The sequence below is a fragment of the Suricata suricatta genome, chromosome 12 (assembly GCF_006229205.1).
Source record: "Suricata suricatta isolate VVHF042 chromosome 12, meerkat_22Aug2017_6uvM2_HiC, whole genome shotgun sequence".
NCBI classification, from domain to species: domain Eukaryota; kingdom Metazoa; phylum Chordata; class Mammalia; order Carnivora; family Herpestidae; genus Suricata; species Suricata suricatta.
The window spans coordinates 54,893,466-54,913,670 of record NC_043711.1 but is presented as its reverse complement, the minus strand read 5'-3'; the positions used below and the strand labels follow the sequence as shown (position 1 = coordinate 54,913,670).

The window sequence follows — 20,205 nt, the reverse complement described above, 5'->3', positions numbered from 1 at the left end:
CGCCGCCCCCTCACTGCCCCTCTTGGTTTTTTCAGGAGGTGCTTCCTGCAGCAGGAGGGGCCGCTGGGCCTGAGGACGTGCAGTGCGCGGGGAGCACCATCAACCTGCAGGACCTGCAGTGACAGCAGCCCTCTGCCCTGGGGACCCGGGGATGATGCCTCTGGTCTGTGTCCTCCCGGACTCCACATGGTTTCTTCTCAGGAGGCCAGCCAAGGTCTTTGGAGACTTGGGGGCACATTTCTCCAAAATATGTTTCTTGCATCATATCAGGAACCCATTTGGGGCTGTATTAGCTGAAACTGCCTCATCTGAGCAGAGTGCTTCGTGAGTCAAGGATTGCCTCAGGGGCAGAAGCACTTGCCTTTCCCGAACTCAGCTGTGCACGACAGCCTTTGTCCCTTTGATCTAAGCTGTGGGGCACCTGCTGCATTAAAAACCAGACTTCTGCAGGAAGTCAGGTAGGGTACAAATTCCCCAGTCAGGGACGACTGTGTCTGTAGTAAACCTAAGTAGGGTCTTTGAGCTTCTGTGTTTTAGCATTTGGCCTGAGACAGACCTAGAAACCGTTTTCCCTTTCTGAGCTAACAGGCTATATCCCAACCCCTCGGGTGTTTGTAGTTGGGTTGACTTTGTCACCCCACAGGGCAAAAGCGGTCCCATTGTCCCACTGACATCAAATTCAAGTCCGCATTTTGGCGGGACCAGACGCGTGGCTGGCATGGGAAGAAAACGATGAGGGTGAAGAGGGGCACCTGGGCCCTGTTAGCGGGGCCTCGGCACAGACCAGATATGAGGCTCATAATTCAGTAATGCTAGAGCTAAAACTTTAAAGGTAATTTTTCCAAATTCTGGATTTGGATATTAATGTTTAATGATAACTCATCCCGAGTTTCTAAAGTCACGTTCAGAGTCCTGCACATTGCATGTAGGGCCGGGAGAGTGGCGTGGGTTTGCTGCCAAGGCTGCACATGTGCGCCTGCTGTGTCCCCAGGTGTTCTTCCAGATGACTGTCTGGCAGGAGAAGGCGACCTGGTAACCTTGCACATATTTATTTGTGTGTTAGCGGGACTGATGCAGGGTCACTCAGATATGCTGGGGGGTTTTGCCTTGTGCCTTTTGAAGTGCATGTTTGTTCAGATGCTGTTTTGGTTCTTGAACTTGGAATTATCCAAACTCTGTTTTGTGTTTATTTCTTGAGTTTCTGGACTTGGGCTTTTGGGAATGACCCCAGGATTCGGTTGTGAGTCCTCTGTCCTGCTCTGAGGTGCCGTCTTTCCTGGAAGCCACTCCACCCAAAGGGATTTGGGCACATTAGCCTCCAGGTTGCCCAGAAGCCCCCTCTCTCTTCGAAGAGCCAGCCCGCCTGCCAGGGTGGCCTTGGGGGCAAATGGCCTACTGCCCACACCATGCTGTCCTTCTGATGGGAGCAGGGGGCGGGCTACAGGGATATTCTCTCAGGGATAGGTCCCCAGACCTCTCCCTGGAACGCCCCCTGTGAATGCCCACCTCTGTGAAGTGACTGGTACTGGCTGTCGGTGTTCTGGGCACGATGTTCCCTGGTGGCAAGGGGCCCCAGTGTCTAGTACGAATGAATAAAGTTTTTGTATAATCATGTGCTGGAGGCATTGCTTGGCTTAATTCACAGAACTGGGTGGATAGCATCGAAGCAGTAGTTGTCTGCTCACCTGTGGTCTCTGAGCCCCCATCACACCTCTGCCTGGAGTGGCCCTGTGTCTCTCAAAGCAGCCCTCTTAGGTGAGGGCAGCGCGGGCTCCTTCCCTCAAGCATTTGTTTAGTTAGGGGCCAGGGGTTAAAGGGCAGGGCACAGATGTGGAAACCAGCCTGCCTGCTTACACAGGCCATCGGGACACTGGAGAAGGAGAGTTTATTTCACACCAATTAAGGGAACATACAGCAGGAGACCGGGGGAGGGGGGGGTTGAGGGGAGGCACGCGGTCCTGCGACAGCCACAGCCGAGTCGAGCCCACTGCGTTGGCCATGCTCTCTGCCGCACTGCGGGCAGAGCTCAGGGCTAGGTGAAGAACAGCAGCTGCTCCTCCTTGTCCTTGTCCATCAGCATGTCCTCAGGCTCCTTTGACTTTAGGTCTGGGAGCTGGGAGCGATGCATCAGCCTCCTGCCTCTCTGCAGAGTAAGACCCTGTGAGCCGAGGCCACCTAGACACCCAGACACCAGGCAGCATGGCTTGAGGCTGCTGAGCTGAGGCCGTGGGGCCCCGTGGACATCCCGGCCTGTGGTCAGCCTGCGGGCTCCTGACCGGAGCTGCCCTTCAGGGGCTGGGGGGGGGGGGCGGGGGGGAGGGGAGGGGTCCATCTGGTATTAGGAAGCCTGTACCCTGGGGTGCCAGCCTCTGGATGTGTGTGTGTATGCGTGTGTGTGTGTGTGCATGGCTGCACCTCAAAACGGATTGGGAAAGACCCGGCTGGACTGAGAGAACCTACTTCCTTTGCTCTGGTGACTCGAGGAGATTCCACACTGTCCACCATCCCCACGTGACAGCATGAAGAGTGCTGCTTTTCAGAGAGTGGCCCTTCGGCCTCATCTGTCTGTTGGCTGTATTTAGGCCTGTGGGGTGGTCAGGCGGACCCCTAGTGCCAGCCAATGAGCTGGAGTGATGGGGGCTGGCTGGAGTGTAGGTGGGACCCTGCGGGCACTGAGCTGAGAACCTGCCCCTGGGCAGGGCCAGGAGGGCACAGCCAGGCCAGTCACTGACCAGGAGTGTGTGTGCAACAGGGCAGGTGGCCCCAGGGGAGGACTCGCTGAGGAAGTAGGTCCGGAGGTGGAGGGCAGCCCTGAGGGGCAGCAGGGACAGTGGGCCAGGAACGGGAGACCCTGCCCTACCCTGGCCTTGCCCTGATGGCCCTGTCTTTCCCCCAGCGTCTCAGCAATAGCCTCTGCAAAGGGGATGAGTCAGACTTGGCTGCAGGCCCTCAGCCCCTCCCAGCCCCACTGTGCCTGATCATGGCTCCCCAGGCCCACCATGCCCACCTTCTTCTTGATCTCTGCCAGGGCCCGAGCCTGGGCCCGCTGCAGACGCTCTTCCTGCAGCTGCTTCTGCATCAGGATCTTCTCTTCACGGGCTCTTGGTGCCAGCAGCAGCACAAGACAGGTTAGAGACTGGAGGAGCCCAGAGGGGAGGCTGCCAGGTTCCCTTCCTTCCTACCTCCTTGCATGCAGTCTTCAGTCACGCCATGGCCCTCCCTCTGAGAAAACTCCTTACTCCTCTCTACCCTTCCCTGCCAGGCCAGGTTGGCTTCTGCCCCTGCTTTTTGGGGGTCCCAGCTCTGGTCCATCAGCTCATACCCCTTGGAGGCCCATGTTCCTTGGTCCTCATCCCTGGTCACTGGTCCACCTCTGTGTGGTCTTCAATCCTTTGCCTAGTGCCTGCTTCTACCAGGGTACGGGACAGGGGACACAGAGGAAGGGCCCTGTGCTGCAGAAGAGGCAGATGGCTCTTTGCAGTTGGCCATGTCTTAGGGCTCTCCATGGGAGTACATGACAAGCAACCCCCCAGGCCAGATGAGCCAGTGGGTCTGTGGGGAGCTCCCTGGGGCTCCCCTTGGAGGAGGGTCCACACCACCTGTTTCCGACACCCTGACATGGTCAGATGGTCCTGCCAGCCCCTGCCACTAAACTGGCCTTTCCTCAGCTTTTCTCCAAGTCTGCACCTTCCCTCCCTGGGCTCTGGCAATGCTAGTGTCTCTCTCTCCGATCCAGTAGGGAAAATGGCCAGGGCTGACCCTTGTCCTTGGGGCCAGGCTATGCTGTCCACACCTTCGCTGACTCCTGGGCTCCCCCAGTCCTCATCATGTCTCCCTCCAGAAGAGGACCTTCCCTCACTGGGGCTGTTTGGTGCCCTGCGGGAAGACCCCTGGCTTTGTCTTTGAGGTTGGAGCACCAGGGTCCTGTCTCCCTAGTTTGGGAGCTCTCAGAGAAGCCAGGCCAGCCCAGAGCAGGAGCAGGGGTGTAGAGGGCCCTCCCTACCAGGTGGGGCGGGGGCCTGGGCTCTCACTTCATGCGACGCTCCTTCTCCCTGGCCGCCTCGGCCTGCTCGATAATGACCTGGGGCACGTGCTCCAGGTTTTCTAGCAGCTCATTCAGGTAGTGCTCGATGATGGTCAGCATCTGCACGGTGCCCGGGTTGGACTCTGATTGGATGCCGGGGCAGTGCCGGTACACCTCCAGCACCTTGCGGTTCAGGCCTTCCAGAAGCTTGTCCTGCAAGGCAGGCAGGCCTGCAGCGGGGTGTGTGGGCCTCTGTGGACCCCGCTCCACAGCCTGCCAGACTCAGGGCCCTGGCCGAGACATGCTGGCCTCCCCGAGCTCTGCCCGGCACACTCAGGCTCCACGGGAGAAACAGCTGGGACACTTGGAGTTTTCTGGGCCGCTGCTGCCTGACCCTGGTGCCCTCCTGCTGTCAGCCAGGTCCAGGCCTCCAGTCCCCATGCCAGGACTCACACCTGTGCCTCGGCCTCTACCCCATCTGCCTTGCTGTGTCTGTGGCCTAGTCCCCTTCTACAGGGAGCCTTCTTGTTCCGCCCCTGGACTGATCTTGGCCCCCCCACAGGGCCCTGTCCCATGAGCTGCTTTCTGTGTGGCCTGGAGCAGATGAACCCTCTCTCCACGCCTGTTCTGATGTTCAGAAAGGTCACATCCCCTGCCACATGGGTTGGGCATGAGGAGTAAATGTGGAACAGCCCACAGAAAGGCTCAGGCCAGCACCAGTGAGTCTGTCTGGCAGGAGGCCGGATGCACCGGGCCTAGCTTGTTACAGCACCCTTAGTTCTGGATCTGGTGCTGATACAGAGTAGGTACTCCTCAGTAGTTTGAATGAATTAGGAAGCTGGGGCCATGCTCCTGGCCCCGGTGCACTGTCGGGAAGGTTGTGCCACTGCCAGAACATTCCTGGCCCTCTGTGCCCTCAGAACACTGTCCCTCCTCCAGCCTGGCCTGGTGACATGCCTTCTCCCTCCTGGCAGGCTCACCTTCTAGACATTTGGTGTTGAAGAAGCAGATGTATTTGTTGAATGAAAGAACAAAGGAACGGAGGAAGTGTGTGCTGGGGCTGCTGGACAGCCAAGGGCTGGAAGTACATGGAGGGGCTCCGGTTTGGGGACCATGGGCCTTTGGCCGGTGCCCCTCTGTCAGGCCTCCAGAGCCTGGAAGGTGGCAAGGGCAGGGCTGCACTGCAGAGCATTGCAGCACCCTGGGACTGGCTGCAAACACTGGGCATGGGGTGCCCCCAGAGGCACTCTTGCATGGACCAGGCGCCTGGCCTGTGGTCGCCCGCTCTCCCTGCAAACCCACTAGCCACTGGCCGGGACCTACCTCCTGAGTGCCCTTGTACTCGCCGAAGTGAAAGACTCGGGCTTTGAGCTGCAGCTCGGAGATCTTCTCCTCTTCCCTGGCGATGGACATCATCAGTATGTTGATCAACTGCTTCAGCTGGTTGACTTCCCTTTCCCTGGAGGGGGGAGCAGCAGGGCCCACCCACTCAGCGCAGCTCTGAGCCTGACCACCCTGCCACTGTCCTAAGGGCTAAGTGGCCACAACTGCAAAGTGCCTGCATGCCCAGGGGTCAGCAGTGCTGCCAAGATGCAGGGCTGAGATTTATGACCTTTAGGGGTGCCCGGGGGCTCAGTTGGTCAAGCGCCCGACTTCAGCTCAGGTCATGATCTCACAGTTCGTGAGTTTGAGCCCCGCGTTGGGCTCTGCTGAGAGCTCAGAGCCTGGAGCCTGCTTCGGATTCTGTCTCCTCCTCTCTCTGCCCCTCCCCCATTCACACTCTGTCTTTGTCTCGCTCTCTCTCAAAAGTAAATAAACATTAAAAAATTTTTAAAAAATTAACATCTTTAACAGACTACAAAAAATTAGTAACAGGTTTATTGAGGTTTAAATATTTCTTTTGAGAGCATGTGCACAAGTAGAGGAGGGACAGAGGGGGAAGAGCAAGAATCCCAAGCAGGCTCCATGCTCAGCACAGAGCCTGACGTGGGGCTGGGTCTCACAAACCATGAGACCATGACCTGAGCCCAAATCAGGAGTCCAATGCTTAACTGACTGAGCCGCTCAGGCATTTCTTTTAAAATGTACAGTTCAGTAGTTGTCAGATTTACAAAATTGCATAGCCATTGTCATCTCATTTTTTCATCACCTAGAGCAACGCAGTCCCCATCAGCAGTCATTCCCCATTGCCATTCCCCTCCCTCAACCGTATGTCTCTCCTGGACCACTCGTGTCCACGGAAGCACACGTCAGTGGTCATCTGTCTGGCTCCCTTACTGAGTAGAATGTATTCGAGGTCCATCCATGTTATGCCATGTGTCGGAACTTGGTTCTTTTTTATGATTTGTGTGACCATCCCCTTTGTGGATGGACCACGCTGTGTGGAAATGGACATTTGGGGGGTTCTACCGTTTGACTCTTGGGAATTATCCTGCTATGAACACACACAGGTGTTTGTGAGGACCTGTTTTCAATTCTCTTGGGTATCTATTTAGGAATCAAATTCCAGCAATCAAGTTTTAAGTGAAATAATAAACTTAAGGAATAATACTGAACTAAGTAAGAATCTTTCAGTCTTGGCAGATACTGACCATCATAGGTTGGCTGGCACCAGTCTACGCAGTGCAGGCAGCTGCACTTGAGTCCCAGTCAGGATGAGCACATGGACGTCAGGCCACTCCCAGCAGTGCCCAGGAGGCCCAGAGGGCCCCTGCCACCCCTGTGATGATTCTGTGGCTGTCTCCCCATTTGTTGATAGAACCCACAGACATTTGCTCAGCCCTAAGCAAAGCACCATGGGCTGCTGGTCCTTTGCCTGCTGCAGGTCCCACGGCCCGTCCTATGCACCAGTGCAGGGATGCAGGCTACCCCTCGCCCCCCACCAGCTGTGGGGTTGAGTGCTGAGGCCAGCAGCTTGTGAGTATGAGGGCCGTTGAGCTGGTCCAGCCTGTTCCCCTGGGCTCGTGCACAGAGGCGGGTGGCCGAGAGCCCACATGCAGCTCCAAACACCACCTTCCCTCCCCGCCCCCCCCCACCCTGGTGCTGAGCCCCTATGATGATGGCACAGAGGCCCTCCTGGATGTCTGGCCCAGTTTCCCTCCAACCCAGAGTGCCCATTGTAGGGACGAGTGCATTTGAGGTCAGTGGTACGCCTCCCGAAGGACACGTGACTGCATTCCGTTTTAACCTGTGTTTTTTAAACACCTTCATTACATCCATTGCCTTAACTGGGGAGATCTCAGTGGGGACAGCAGGACTTTGCCCTTCTTTGACCCATGGACGTGGTGGTGGGGTTTTTGTCGTTCTCTTCTCTTCTCTCTCTCTCTCTCTCTCTCTCTCTCTTTACATTTATTTATTATTGAGAGACAGAGCACGAATGGGGTAGCAGGTCCAGGCTCTGAGCTGTCAGAGGTGGGTGGCCGAGAGCCCACAACGCGGGTCCCAAACCCACAAACCATGAGATCATGACCTGAGCAGAGATCAAGAGTCAGACGCTCAACCGACTGAACCACCCAGATGCCCCTGTATGAGATTTTCTTAGTGGTACTGGGCCGAACTGCAGAAGTTATAAGAAATTTTTTGAAAGGTAACAAAGATGGTTCCTTCAGAGATACCTGGGGACATAGCGCCAGAAAGTGTACTACTCTGGTATTAAAAAAAGAAAAAAAAGCAAACACCATCAAATATGAATAGCTGTCATTCAAAGGACCACATAAAAGAGGAAGAGTTACCATATTCCTGCAGAAATAGGGGCAAGAAGGACAAAAATAAAATACACTGAGATAGAGAAAGATGGCAGAGTGGAAGCATCAGGAATCTGTCTCCCCACTAGGCAGTGACCGCACTGGCAGAGCCTTCTGAAAGCTTGCAACCTCCGGGGAAGACTTGGACAGTAATTGTAGCTAATTTTAGTCCCTTTCCGCTCTGAGCATAGTAGTCCTTACCCAGCGACATGCAGGCAGCTGTTCAGGTTTTCTGGATCAGCTAGCACACGGCCTTTGGAGTTAGGGTGGGCAAAAAAGAGCCCTATTCTCCAAAATAATGGGGGAATCTGTGCCCCAAATGCTGAGTGGTGCTTCTGCGCACAGAGGTACAGACGCTGGGCAGGCAGCCACTGTTTTAATATTCCCTCCTTGTTGCAAGCCACCCCCACACTCTCCCACTTGGTGTCTGGGGGAGGTAAGGACTAACGCTCTTTTTCCTCCCTTTGTTTTTTGCCTTTTCCACTTTGGAGAGCCAGACATTAAAGACCAAGGATGTGCATAAACAGCATATATGGGAAAATTTAAGAGTGACCATGCATGCCCAGCGAAAGTCTCAGAAAAGACTAAGTTTACACGTCAGGATGATTCTCATGATAGTCCTTTGCCTGCTGCAGGTCCCACAGCCCGTCCTATGCGCCAGTTCAGGGATGCAGGCTACCCCTCCCCCCCCCCCAGCTGTGGGGTTGAGACTGCCTACAACATTCAAATAAACAAAAGGAGAATGCAATGGAGTAAGGAGAATCTGCTTTCCAGAATTACTATGTTATTAGATTCAAATGTTAGGTGTTCAAACAACAAAATCAAGGCAACAAAGTATAGCCCATTCAGTGAGGGGAAAAAAATAAATTGTCCCCCCAAATCCAAGATGTTAGACATACCACAAAGACTTTAAAACAACTGTCAAAAAATGATGCCCAAAGATCTAAAAGAAGATGTGGAGAAAGTCAAGAAAATGTGCAAATAAAATGCAAGTATCAATAAAGAGATAGGAAAGCTAAAAACAAATTCTGGACCTGGTAAGCATAGTAACTAAAATGAAATATTAACTAGAGGGATTCCTAGGCTCATCTGAGCAGGGAGAAGAAAGAATCTGTGATCCTGAAGATAGAACAATGGAAGCAGTCAAGGCTGGGCAACAGAAAGAAAAAGACCGAAAACAGCAAACAGAGTCTAAGGAACTAGTGGGACACCATCAAGAGAACTAATATATGCATCATGGACGTCCCATAAGGAGAAAAGGGGGCAGAGAGAAGATTTGAAGAAATAATGGATGAAAAATCCCAAATTAGATGAAAGCATCCTAGAATCCTAAGCAACTCCAGTAAGAGGAAACCAGAGAGCCCCACATGAGAGATGATTATTATTTTTTAAATTATTTTTGAGAGAGTCAGAGACAGAGAGTGAGTAGGGGAGGGGCAGAGAGAGGGAGACAGTATCTGAAGCAGGCTTCAGGCTCTGAGCTGTCAGCACAGAGCCCAGCACAGGGCTGGAAGTCACCCATCATGAGATCATGACCAACTGAGCCACCCAGATTCCCCCTTAGAGATTATTATAGTCAAACTATTATGAGATGGGACGCCTGGGTGGCTCAGTCTGTTGAGCGTCTGACTTCAGCTCAGGTCATGATCTCACGGTTTGTGCGTTTGAGCCCCACATCAGGCTCTGTGCTGACACATGGAGCCTGGAGCCTGCTTTGGATTCTGTCTCTATATCTCTGCACCTCCCCTTCTCACTCTCTATCTCTGTCTCTCAAAAAAAAAAAAAAACTATTATGGGATGATCAAAAGCCAAAGTCAGAGAATTTTGAAAGATGCAAGAGGGAAGCAAATCATCACATATAGAGGATCTTCAATAAGATTATCAGAAGATTTCTCATTAGAAACTTTGAAGGTCAGAATACCTAATATATGCAAAGTGCTCAGAGGGGGAAAAATCTGTTAACCAAGAATTCTGTATCTGGCAAAACTTTCCTTTAAAAGAGAGGGGCGCCTGGGTAGCTCAGTAGGTTAAGTGTCCAACTTCGCTCAAATCATGATCTCATGGATCTCAATTCTGTGTGTCCCTCTCTCTCTGCCCTTCCCCTGCTCATGATCTGTCTCTAGATACACAGAATGTGAACCGGGGAGGGTCAGAGAGAGCATGAGACACAGAATCAGCAGCAGGCTCCAGGCTCTGAGCTGTCAGCACAGAGCCTGATGTGAGGATTGAACCCACAAACTGTGAGATCATGACCTGAGCAGAAGCCCACAACTTAACCAACTGAGCCACCAGGCGCCCCCTCAAAAAAAATTTTTAAGTGAGGGAGAAGTTAATAAGACATTCCCAGAAAAACAAAAATGAGGGAGTTTGTGACCACTAGACCTGCCCTGCCAGAAATGTCCGGGGGAGTCCTGCATGGTGAAATGAAATCAGACACTAACTTAAAGTCATATGACAGAATAAAGGTCCCAAGCAAGCTAAAATGTGGGCAATTAAAAAAAATTTTTAGTGTTTTACTTATTCTTGAGAGACAGAGTGTGATTGGGGAAGAGACAGAGAGGAGGAGACACGGAATCTGAAGCAGGCTCCAGGCTACGAGCTGTCAGCACAGAGCCCGATGTGGGACTCGAACTCACAAACCGTGAGATCATGACCTGAGTGGAAGTTGAATGCTTAACCAACTGAGCCACCCAGGTGCCCCATAAATGTGGGCAATTAAAAAACCCAGTATAGGGGCACCTGGGTGGTTCAGTTGGTTGAGCATATGACTTCAGCTCAGGCCATGATCTCATGGTTCGTGGGTTGAAGCCCCATGTCAGGCTCTGTGCTGACCGCTAGCTCAGAGCCTGGAGCCTGCCTCAGAGTCTGTGTCTCCCTCTCTCTCTGTCCCTCCCCTGTTCACGCTCTGTCTCTGTCTCTTAAAAATAAATTAAAAATGTAAAAAAAATTAATAAAAAAATAAAAGCCAGTATAAATTTTATATACTTATTTATTTACTCACTCACTTACTTACTTAAAGAAGGTGGGAGAGAGGGCCACAGAGGGAGAGAGAAAATCCCAAGTAGGCTCCATGCTGAGTACAGAGCCAGTGCAGGGGTTGATCCCATGGCCTTGAGATCATGACCTGAACTGAAATCAAAAGCAGATAAACTCAACCGACTGAGCCACCCAGGGACCCCTAAAAGCCAGCATAAGTTAACACTGGTTTGAAACTGTACTCTTTGTTTTCCAAATGACTTAAGAGACTAATACATTTAAAGAAAAAATAATTATTAGTGTAAAGATAGCATTACTGTAACCATTTGGTTTGTAACTCTGAATCTTGTTTTCTACATAATTTAAGAGACTCATGCATTTCAAAGAAGTTTTAGTTTTTGTTTTGGAGCACAGGAGGTGTAAGTTTGTGACCTCACCAACCGAAAGGATGATGATGGAACTGTAAAGGAGCAGAGGTTTTGTATGTTATTGAAGTTAAGGTGGTAGAGATTCAAATTGAGATTATTAAATGTAATCTCCATGGTAACCAAAAAGAAAATACTGATAGAATATATACAGAAGGAAACGAGAAAGGCATTTAAACATTTCACTACAATCAGCTAAACACAAAGAAAACAGTATTGTGGGATATGGGGGACAAAAACTATAAGGCATATAAGTAAACAAAAAGTACAGTGACAGAAGCCCCACCATTTCATCAATTACTTTAAATGTAAATGGATTAAACTCTCTAATCAAAAGACAGACTGGCAGAATGGAGAACACATGATTCAACTATATGTTGTTCTATAAGGGACTCACTTGAGATCCAAAGACACAAACAGGTTGAAAGTGAAAAGGACGGGAAAAGATACTCCATGCAAGTAGTAACTAAAAGAGTGAGAGTAGCAGTACTAGTATCAGACATACTTTAAACCAGAAGAGTTTACAAGAGACAAAGAAGGCATTATATATTAATAAATGTCCAGTGCACCAAGAAAATATGACAACTATAGACATTTACACGCCTAATGACAAACTATCAAAACATAAGAACTGACAGATGGAAGAAAGAACGAATTCTACAATAATGGTTGGGGACTTCAATATCCTCCTTGCAATCGTGGAGGAACAAGCAGACAGAAAATAAGGAAACAGAGGACTTAAACATTGCAATCTACCGACTAGATGTAACAGACATACACACAAAACTCTACCCAGCAAAACAGCATACACTCTCAAGTGCAAATGGGGCATTTTTCAAGATGTCCCAAATATTAGGGCCACAAATTCAGTTTCAAAAGATTTAAAAAGACAAGATATACAAAGTATCTTCTCTGTTAAAAACTAGATGAAGTTAGAAATTGTTAACAAAAGCGAAACCAGAAAATTTCACAAAGTTGTGGAAATTAAAACACATTTGTAAACAACCAATGGATCAAAGAAGAACTCATCGGGGCACCTGGGTGGCTCAGTCAGTTAAGCATCTAACTTCAGCTCAGGTCATGATCTCGTAATTTGTGAGTTCGAGTCTCGCATCGGGCTCTGTACTGACAGCTCAGAGCCTGGAGCCTGCTTCCAAATCTGTGTCTCCCTCTCTCTCTGTCCCTTCCCTGCTCATGCTCTTTCTCTCTCTCTCAAAAGTAAATAAACATTAAAAAAAGAAATCATACGAGAAATTAGCCACACAAAAAAATAGAGATGAAGAAACCTGGTAACAGAACAGAGAGCAAAACTTACGGGACCCAGCACAGTTTATGGTGCTAAGGGGAAAATTTATGACTATAAAACTTAAAAAAAAAAAAAACCCAACAGCCTAACTTTATAGCTTAAGAAACTTCTAGAACAAGAAGAACAAATTCAACCTGAAGCTAGCCAAAGGAAGGAATTAATTTAAAAAAAAATTAAAAGAGAAAACAGAATAGAAAAACAGTTTTTTAAAAAGATTGATATTTTGACAAACCCTTAACTTGGACTAATGAAACAATACTGAAGTTACTAAAATGAGAAATGAAAGTGGGAACATCATATTGATCCTACAGAAATAAGGATTAGTACCATGAATAGCTGTGTGCCTCCAAATTGGACAACCAGTGAAATCAACAAATTCCTAGAAACACAAAATCTATCAAGACTAAATCATATAGAAACAGACAATCTGGATGGGCCTATAACTAGTAAGGATATTGAATCAGTAATCAAAAATCTAATACCAATCCTTCTGAAATTTTTCCAAAAAGTTGAAGAAGAGGGAACACCTCGGAATTAAGTCTCTGATAGGAGCATAAACATGATACCAAAGTCAGTCAAAGACACTTACAAGAAAAGAAACTACAGATCAGCATCCCTTATGAACATTCATGCACAAAACTTAAAATATTAGCATGCAGAATTCAGCCAAATTTGAGAAGGATTATACAAGTGAGACTTATTCCTAGAATGCAAGGAATCAGGATAATATACATTATCAGAATGAAGGAAAAAGACCACATGATCATCTCAATTGGTGCAAAAAAAGGATTTAACAAGCATTACAAAACACTCAGCAAAATAAGAAAATGGAAACTACCTCCATATAATAAACACCATGTATGAAAAGCCCACAGCAAACATCTTCCTCAGTGGTGAAAGACGGACAGATTCCTCTAAGATCATTAAGGGTGGTGAGGATGCCTGCATTCACCACTTCTATTCCACACAGTCCTGGGAGTTCTAGCCAGAGTGACAAAGGAAGAAGAAGAAAGAAAAAGCATCCAGGTTGAAAAAGAAGAAGTAAAATCATCTGTTTGCAGATGATGTAAAACAGATGACACAGATTATAGAAAACCCTCAAGATTCCCCAACAAAGCTGCTTCAATTAAATGACTTAGAGAAGTAGCAGAATCAGCTGCAGTTCTGTACACAAATAATGAAAAACCTGAAAAGGAAAATAAAAGCAGTCCCATTTACAATAAAATAGCACCCCAAAGTTAAAGTCAGAAATCCTGTAAGCCACAAAAATACATTCAAAATGGATGAAAGACCTAAATATGAGACAGGAAGCCATCAAAATCCTCGAGGAGAAAACAGGCAGCAATCTCTTTGATCTTGGCTGCAGCAACTTCTTATTCATGTCTCCGGAGATAAGGGAAACAAAAGCAAAAATGAACTACTGGGACTTCATCAAGATAAAAAGCTTCTGCACAGCAAAGGAAACAATCACAAAATCAAAAGGCAACAAATGGAATGGGAAAAGATAGTTGCAAACAACATATCAGCTAAAGGGTTAGTAACCAAAATCTATAAAGAATGTACCAAATTCAATACCCCGATTAAGGTTTTGCTTTGATAAATTAAGATTAAATTCATTGGCTGTCTAATTAGATAAAAACTAAAAGCCACAACTAGTGATTGATACAAATTCAATACCCCAAAATCAAATAATCCAGTGAAGAAATGGGGTGTGGGCATGAATAGACACCTTTCCAAAGAAGACACCCAGATGGCCAGCAGACACAGGAAAAGATGCTCAACATCACTGGTCATCAGGGAAATACAAATCAAAACCACAATGAGATACCACCTCACAGCTGTTAAAATTAACAACTTGGGGAAAACCACAGACGTTGGCAAGAATGCAGAGAATGAGGAATGCTTTTGCACTGTTAGTAAATGCAAACTGGTGCAGCCACTCTGGAACAGAGTATGGGGGTTCCTCAAAAAATTAAGAATAGAAGTACCCTAAACCCAGCAGTTGCACTACTATGTAGTTATCCAAAGGATAAAAAAAATGCTGATTTGAAGGGGCACATGCACCCCAATGTTTATTAGCAATGCTATCGATAATAGCCAAAGTATGGAAAGAGCCCTAACATCCATCAATTGATGAATGGATAAAGAAAAGATGGTGTATATATATACAATGGAATACTACTGGGTGATGAAAAAGAAAAAAACCTTGCCCTTTGTAACAATATGGATGGAACTAGAGGGTACTATGCTAATTGAAATAAGTCAAAAAAGACACAGATCATACGATTTCACTCAGGTGGAATTTGAGAAACACAACAAAAGAGCATAGAGGGAAGGGAAGGAAAAAGATAAAAACATAGAGGGAGACAAACACAAAAGATTTTTAAATACAGAGAACAAACTGAAGGTTGCTAGAGCAGAGGCAGGTGGGGGATGGGCATTAAGGAGGGCACGCTTCAGGATGAGCACTCGGTGTCAGAAGCCAAGACTACACTGTACATTACCAAACTTGAACTTAAATAACAAAGCACTGTAGGAGTAGTGGAAGGCATTTCACTACTCCTGTCTGCTAGAGGCAAAAAAAGAAAAAGAAAGAAATACTGTGTGCTCCAGCAACTCCACTTTTGGGAATATGCCCAAAGGAATTGAAAGCTGGGTCTTAAAGAAACATTTGTTCACTGGTGCTCATGGCGGCATTATTCTCAATGACTAAAAATCTAGAAGCCACCCAAGTGTGCATGATGGACAGATGGATAAGAAACAAATTGTGGTCTGTTATACAAAATGTGGAATATCATACAACCTTAAAAAGGAAGGAAACTCTGACATGCAGATCAACCTTGGGGACATTAAGTGAAGTAAGCCAGTTACGCAAAGTCAAATATTGTATGATCCCACTTCTATGAGGTACTTGGAGTCATCAAAACATTTTTGACAGCACAGTGGCTTGCCAGAGGCCGAGCAGCAGGAGTAGGAAGAGACACTGGTTAGCAAGCTCTCGGTTACCAGCTTTATGAAAAGAGCTGTAGGGGTGGATGGTGGGGCCGGCTGCACAACGGAAAGGCGCGTACATTTTATGTTATGTGGATGTTACCACATTGAAAAAGGAAATAAAATGAAATGGAGACCCCCTTCACCCCACAAACTCAAGAGTGATGCTCTGCTAGACCTTGGCTGGCATTTAGGATCTTGGAAGAAACAGGTGATATGCACGTAGTTTTGGTTCCTTCATGGGTACGTGAGGTTTCATTTGTTTTCCTTGTCTGCTTCGGTGTCACTCCCTCTGCTGGCTCCTCACCCCTGGGGGAGGTGTGCAGGGGGAGCCCAGTCCACGGCAGTTTGCATCCGTCACTGCGCGGACTTTTGCTCCTCCCTTCCGTGTGTGGCCGCCTCCTGGAATTCCTTCCACGCGTCCCCTACACGCAGTCTCCCTGGGGTCCTGTCACTCTGTCTCCGTGTCCTTTCTTGCCGAGTTCTGGGAGCTGTCCCCAGCTTAGTATCATCCCCCTTGCTGATTCATTTGCTGGTGCATCCAGTCCTCACTGTGATCTTAATCCCTCAGTCCTTGCCTGCACCCAGGTGTGCCTCTCTGGCTCTAGGGGTACAGCTTCTTGATGTCTGTGGAATCTACGTTTACTTGCATTTTTCAAACTCACCGCCCCTCTTTTTTTTTTTTACAAAATTATAAAAAATGCTTTATGTATTTTGAGAGAGAGAGAGAGAGAGAGAGAGAGAGAGAGAGAGAGACAGCATGAGCAGGGGAGGGGCAGAGAGAGAGGGAGGCACAGAATCTGAAGCGGGGCTCGAACCCATGAACTGCAAGATCGTGACCTGAGCCGAAGTCAGACGCTTAACCGACGGAGCCACCTAGGCGCCCCCTCATCCCCTTCATGAATGTATTTTCTCATGTTCCTGGTGACATTTTCTTGTTTGCTTGTCCTTTGGGCTCCAAGTCCGTGCAAGTCCAGCACCAGGGACTTCAGATGAGTTGTGCTGTTTTGATCGTGTGTCCAGGTGGAGACGGACGAGCAGGCTGGTTTGGCCCCGAGCTGTGGGGTCTCGCTTCCATGTCTCAGTGGCAGTCATGGTTGCAGGTGCCTAGCATGGCTGCCACGTGCCAGCCCGCACATGCCCCTGCCTCAGCCTGAGGTCAGCACAGGCAAGCGCTTCCTGAAGCTTGTGGTGCTACTGGCCTCGTGTGCTGGTTCCGGCTGGTGCGAGGCTGACCCTCCGCTCCCCCTCTGGCTCACTGCAGCCTTTGGGTGTCTGGGGTTCTGCTGGGTTCCTTCCTGCTCATTTTCCGACTTACTTGTTGGGCTGGTTCATCAGGAGGAAGGTTTGCATGGTTCCAGGAAGGGATCCAGGCTTAGTTTCTCTGAATCCGGAGGGGTTGGGTTGGGCTTCATCTTCCTTGAGTGGCTCTGCTCACATTCTTCTCCTGGGTCCCATCCCCTCTGCGCTCTCTGGCTGCTGGAAGTATGGAGCTCACGCTGGTATTCAGGCTCTGACACGTCCCTTGGGCTGTCCTGGGGTCCCTGTGCTCCCTCTGCATCCAGGGGTCACTGTCCTGAGCTGGGCTCCACTTGGCCGTCACTGGAGGGACTGTGGAGTGAGCATCTCAAACAAATCCCAGCAAGGTGGGCAGAGAATGGGGCTGGGATGCAGTGCATGAAATTCAAGGAAGTGCTCACCTTGGGGTCACACATGCACCTTCCTAAAATGTTGTGTCCTGGGCACCGGGCCTACCTCACCCCAGTCCTCCCTGGCCAAGAATGAATGATGCTGTTCTCTCAACCAAGGAGACAGGTGATGGCTTATCTTACAGCCATTATGCACCTAGTCAATGTAGAGAGGCAAGTGGCAAAGTCAGCCTTCAAATGTCCTACATTAAAAAAAAAAGTCTGGGGCACCTGGGTGGCTCAGTCAGTTAAGCATCTGACTTCAGCTCAGGTCATGATCTCGCAGTTTGTGAGTTTGAGCCCCGCGTCAGGCTCTGTGCTGACAAATCGGAACCTGGAGCCTGCTTCAGATTCTGTGTCTCCCTCTCTCTCTGCTCCTCTCCCGCTCATGATCTGTCTGTCTCTCAAAAATAAATAAATGTTAAAAGAAAAATCCTACATTTGCCAAAAATATTGTTATTAAGCTTTAATTTACTTATCAGACAATACACCCATTTTATGTGCCATTTGATGAGATTTGACAACTTTAAACACCTGTGTAAGGTCCGGCATACTCAGGACATAGAATCTTTCCATCACCCCAAAATTTTCCTCGTGCTCCTTTGTATCAACTTCCTCCCCTTCACTAGCCAAGGGCATTTAATCTACCACCAGGACAGCCATCCGTGACAGGCCTCACAGCCAGGAGCCAGCCCATCTGGCCAGATAGGCACACAGAAAGGGCAAAATAATAAATATATTAAAGTAAGCCAGGTTTTGGGATGATTTGTTATGCAGAAACCCTTAACCCATACCTGATTCTAACACATCAAATGATTACTATAGTAGGTAATCTTTGGCACCCAGCTTCCTTTCCTCAGCATAATGTTTGTTTATCCATGTTGTTGCCTGCATTAATACTTTGTTCCTTTTTAAATTGCTGAAACGATTTCTATGTTGTCATGGCCCCTCCACATGTCCATGTCCTACTCCCAGGAAACTGTGGATATATTCTATTACTTGGCAAGGGAGTGCCAAGGTTGCACATAGAACTAAGGTTGCAAACTAGCTAACCTGGAGATGGGGAGATGATCTTGGATTGTTCAGGTGGGCCCAGGGTCATCACAAGGGTCTTTAGAAATGGAAGAGGCAGGAACGAGGGTCAGGGGTGACATGGTGTGAGAAGACTCAGCGGGCATTGCTGGTTTGAAAATGGAAGGCACCGTGGTGGCCTCCGAAAGCTAGAAAAGGTAACAAAAGGATCTTCTTTTCAGCCCCAGAGAGGAACGAAGTCCTGCTGATGGCTTGATGGCCCAGGGAGACCCATTTGGGAACTCTGGCCTCCAGAGCTGTGAGAGCATAAACTGTGGTAAGGCGCTTGGTCTGCAGCCATTTGTCACAGCAGCGCTGACGATTTGTCCACTTCCCGCTCTGGGCACGCACGCTGTCTCTAGTTCCTGCCTATTATGAAGAACTTTGCAGTGAGGCATTCGGGGATTTTGTTTGTTGGTTTGCGCATTGTCTCTAACACAGCCACTCTTTCTTCTGGAGTTGGAACAGACTCCTTGTTTACTGTCATATATAGTTAAAATAAAATTTCTTAATGTTTATTTTATTTTCAAGAGAGAGACAGAGCTCGAGCAAGGGAGGAGCAGAGACAGAGGGAGACACAGAATGTGAAGCAGGCTCCAGGCTCTGGGCTGTCAGCACAAGGCCCGATGCGGGGCTCAAACTCACGAACGTATGAGATCATGATTTGAGCTGAAGTAAGTTGCCTAACCAACTGAGCCACCCAGGCACCCCTGTATATATTTTTTAATAGAGAGTTCATTTTTCAAAGCAAACTTGAGCAGAAGGTACAGAGATTTCCCAAATATCCTCCCCTCTCACCTGCCTCCCCCCACCACCGACATACACTTGTTATAATCAGTAAACCCACACCCACACCCACATCATCACCCCAGGTCCACAGTTCCATGGGGGTTCACTCAGTGTTGTGCAGTCCATGCATTTGGATATATGTATAAGGACATGAATCCATGGTGTCACACAGACTTGTTTCATTGCCCTAAAAATTCTCTGTCCTCCACTTAGTCATCCCTCCCCCCTCCCCCCAACCCTGGCAACCACTGGTCCTTTATTACGTCCATGGTTATCCTTTTCCGGATGTCCTATAGCTGGGCTCCCACAGTTGTCACCTTCTCAGACTGCTTCCTTCACTTAGTAATACGCATGCTTTTAAGGTTCCTCCATGTCTTTTCATGCATGGCTTAGTAGCTCATTTCTTTTTAGCAATAGGTGATATGCTCTTATCTGGAGGTACTGAGTTTGTTTATCCGTTTACTTACTGAGGGATATCTTGGTTGCTTCCAAGTTTTGGCAATTATGAATAAAGCTGCCCCAAATGACGCCGTGTGGGTTTTGTGCAGACATTAAGTTTTTGACTCCTTCGGGTAAATACCAAGGAGTGAGACGCTGGATTGTTTAGCTTTGTAAGGAGCTGCCAAACCGTCTTCTAAAGTGGCTGCACCATTTTGCATTCCCTCGGACAATGAAGGGCGTTCCCATCCTCACCAGCACTTGGTGCTGTCAGTCTTTTAGATTGTGGCATTTTAGTAGGTGTATACTGCAGTGTCTTATTAAGTTGCAATTCCTTAGGGACATCTGACGTTGACCATCTTCACATAGGTTTATTTGCCTTCTATAGATCTTCTCTGATGGTGAAGTGTTGTTCAGGACTTTGGCGCATTTTTAAACCAGGTTGTTCATTTTCTTATTGTTAAGTTTTACGAGTTCTTTGTACATTTTGGATAGCTGTCCTTTCTCAGATAGGTATTTCAAAAATATCTTCTCTTGACCTTGCCTTTCATAAAGCAGACATTTTAGTGTTAAGGAAGTCCAGCTTATCAATTCTTTCTTTCATGGGTCATCACTTTGGTATTGTATTGAAAATCCACCATACCCCAGATCATCTAGACCTGCTCCTACGTTACATTTTGGGAGTTTTATGTTTTACAGTCAATGGTCAGGTCGACAATCCATTTTTAGATTTTTTTTTTATTGAAGGTGTGAA

General features: G+C 48.2%; 2 protein-coding genes across 3 annotated transcripts in view; one reads left to right on the top strand and one right to left on the bottom strand.

Annotated features, from left to right (window-relative positions):
- The window catches only part of ZXDC (ZXD family zinc finger C), a 41,760-nt gene extending 40,146 nt beyond the window's left edge, over nucleotides 1-1,614 (top strand). The window contains exon 12 of the mRNA XM_029917903.1: nucleotides 36-1,614. Within this exon, the coding sequence (XP_029773763.1) occupies nucleotides 36-122 (87 nt within the window). The 3' untranslated portion in view covers nucleotides 123-1,614. The remainder of the gene's footprint in view (nucleotides 1-35) is intronic.
- Nucleotides 1,615-1,866: 252 nt separating this feature from the next.
- The window catches only part of CFAP100 (cilia and flagella associated protein 100), a 51,450-nt gene continuing 33,111 nt past the window's right edge, over nucleotides 1,867-20,205 (bottom strand). Inside the window, exons 12-15 of one of the 2 annotated variants that reach the window (XM_029918983.1) lie at nucleotides 5,348-5,483; nucleotides 4,032-4,237; nucleotides 3,008-3,101; nucleotides 1,867-2,143 (exon numbers count right to left, since the gene is read on the bottom strand). In XM_029918983.1, coding sequence (XP_029774843.1) covers nucleotides 2,033-2,143; nucleotides 3,008-3,101; nucleotides 4,032-4,237; nucleotides 5,348-5,483 — 547 coding nt within the window. In that variant the 3' untranslated portion in view covers nucleotides 1,867-2,032. Of the gene's footprint in view, nucleotides 2,144-3,007; nucleotides 3,137-4,031; nucleotides 4,238-5,347; nucleotides 5,484-20,205 lie in introns of those variants that run through there. The other variant, XM_029918984.1, reaches the window with a different exon arrangement.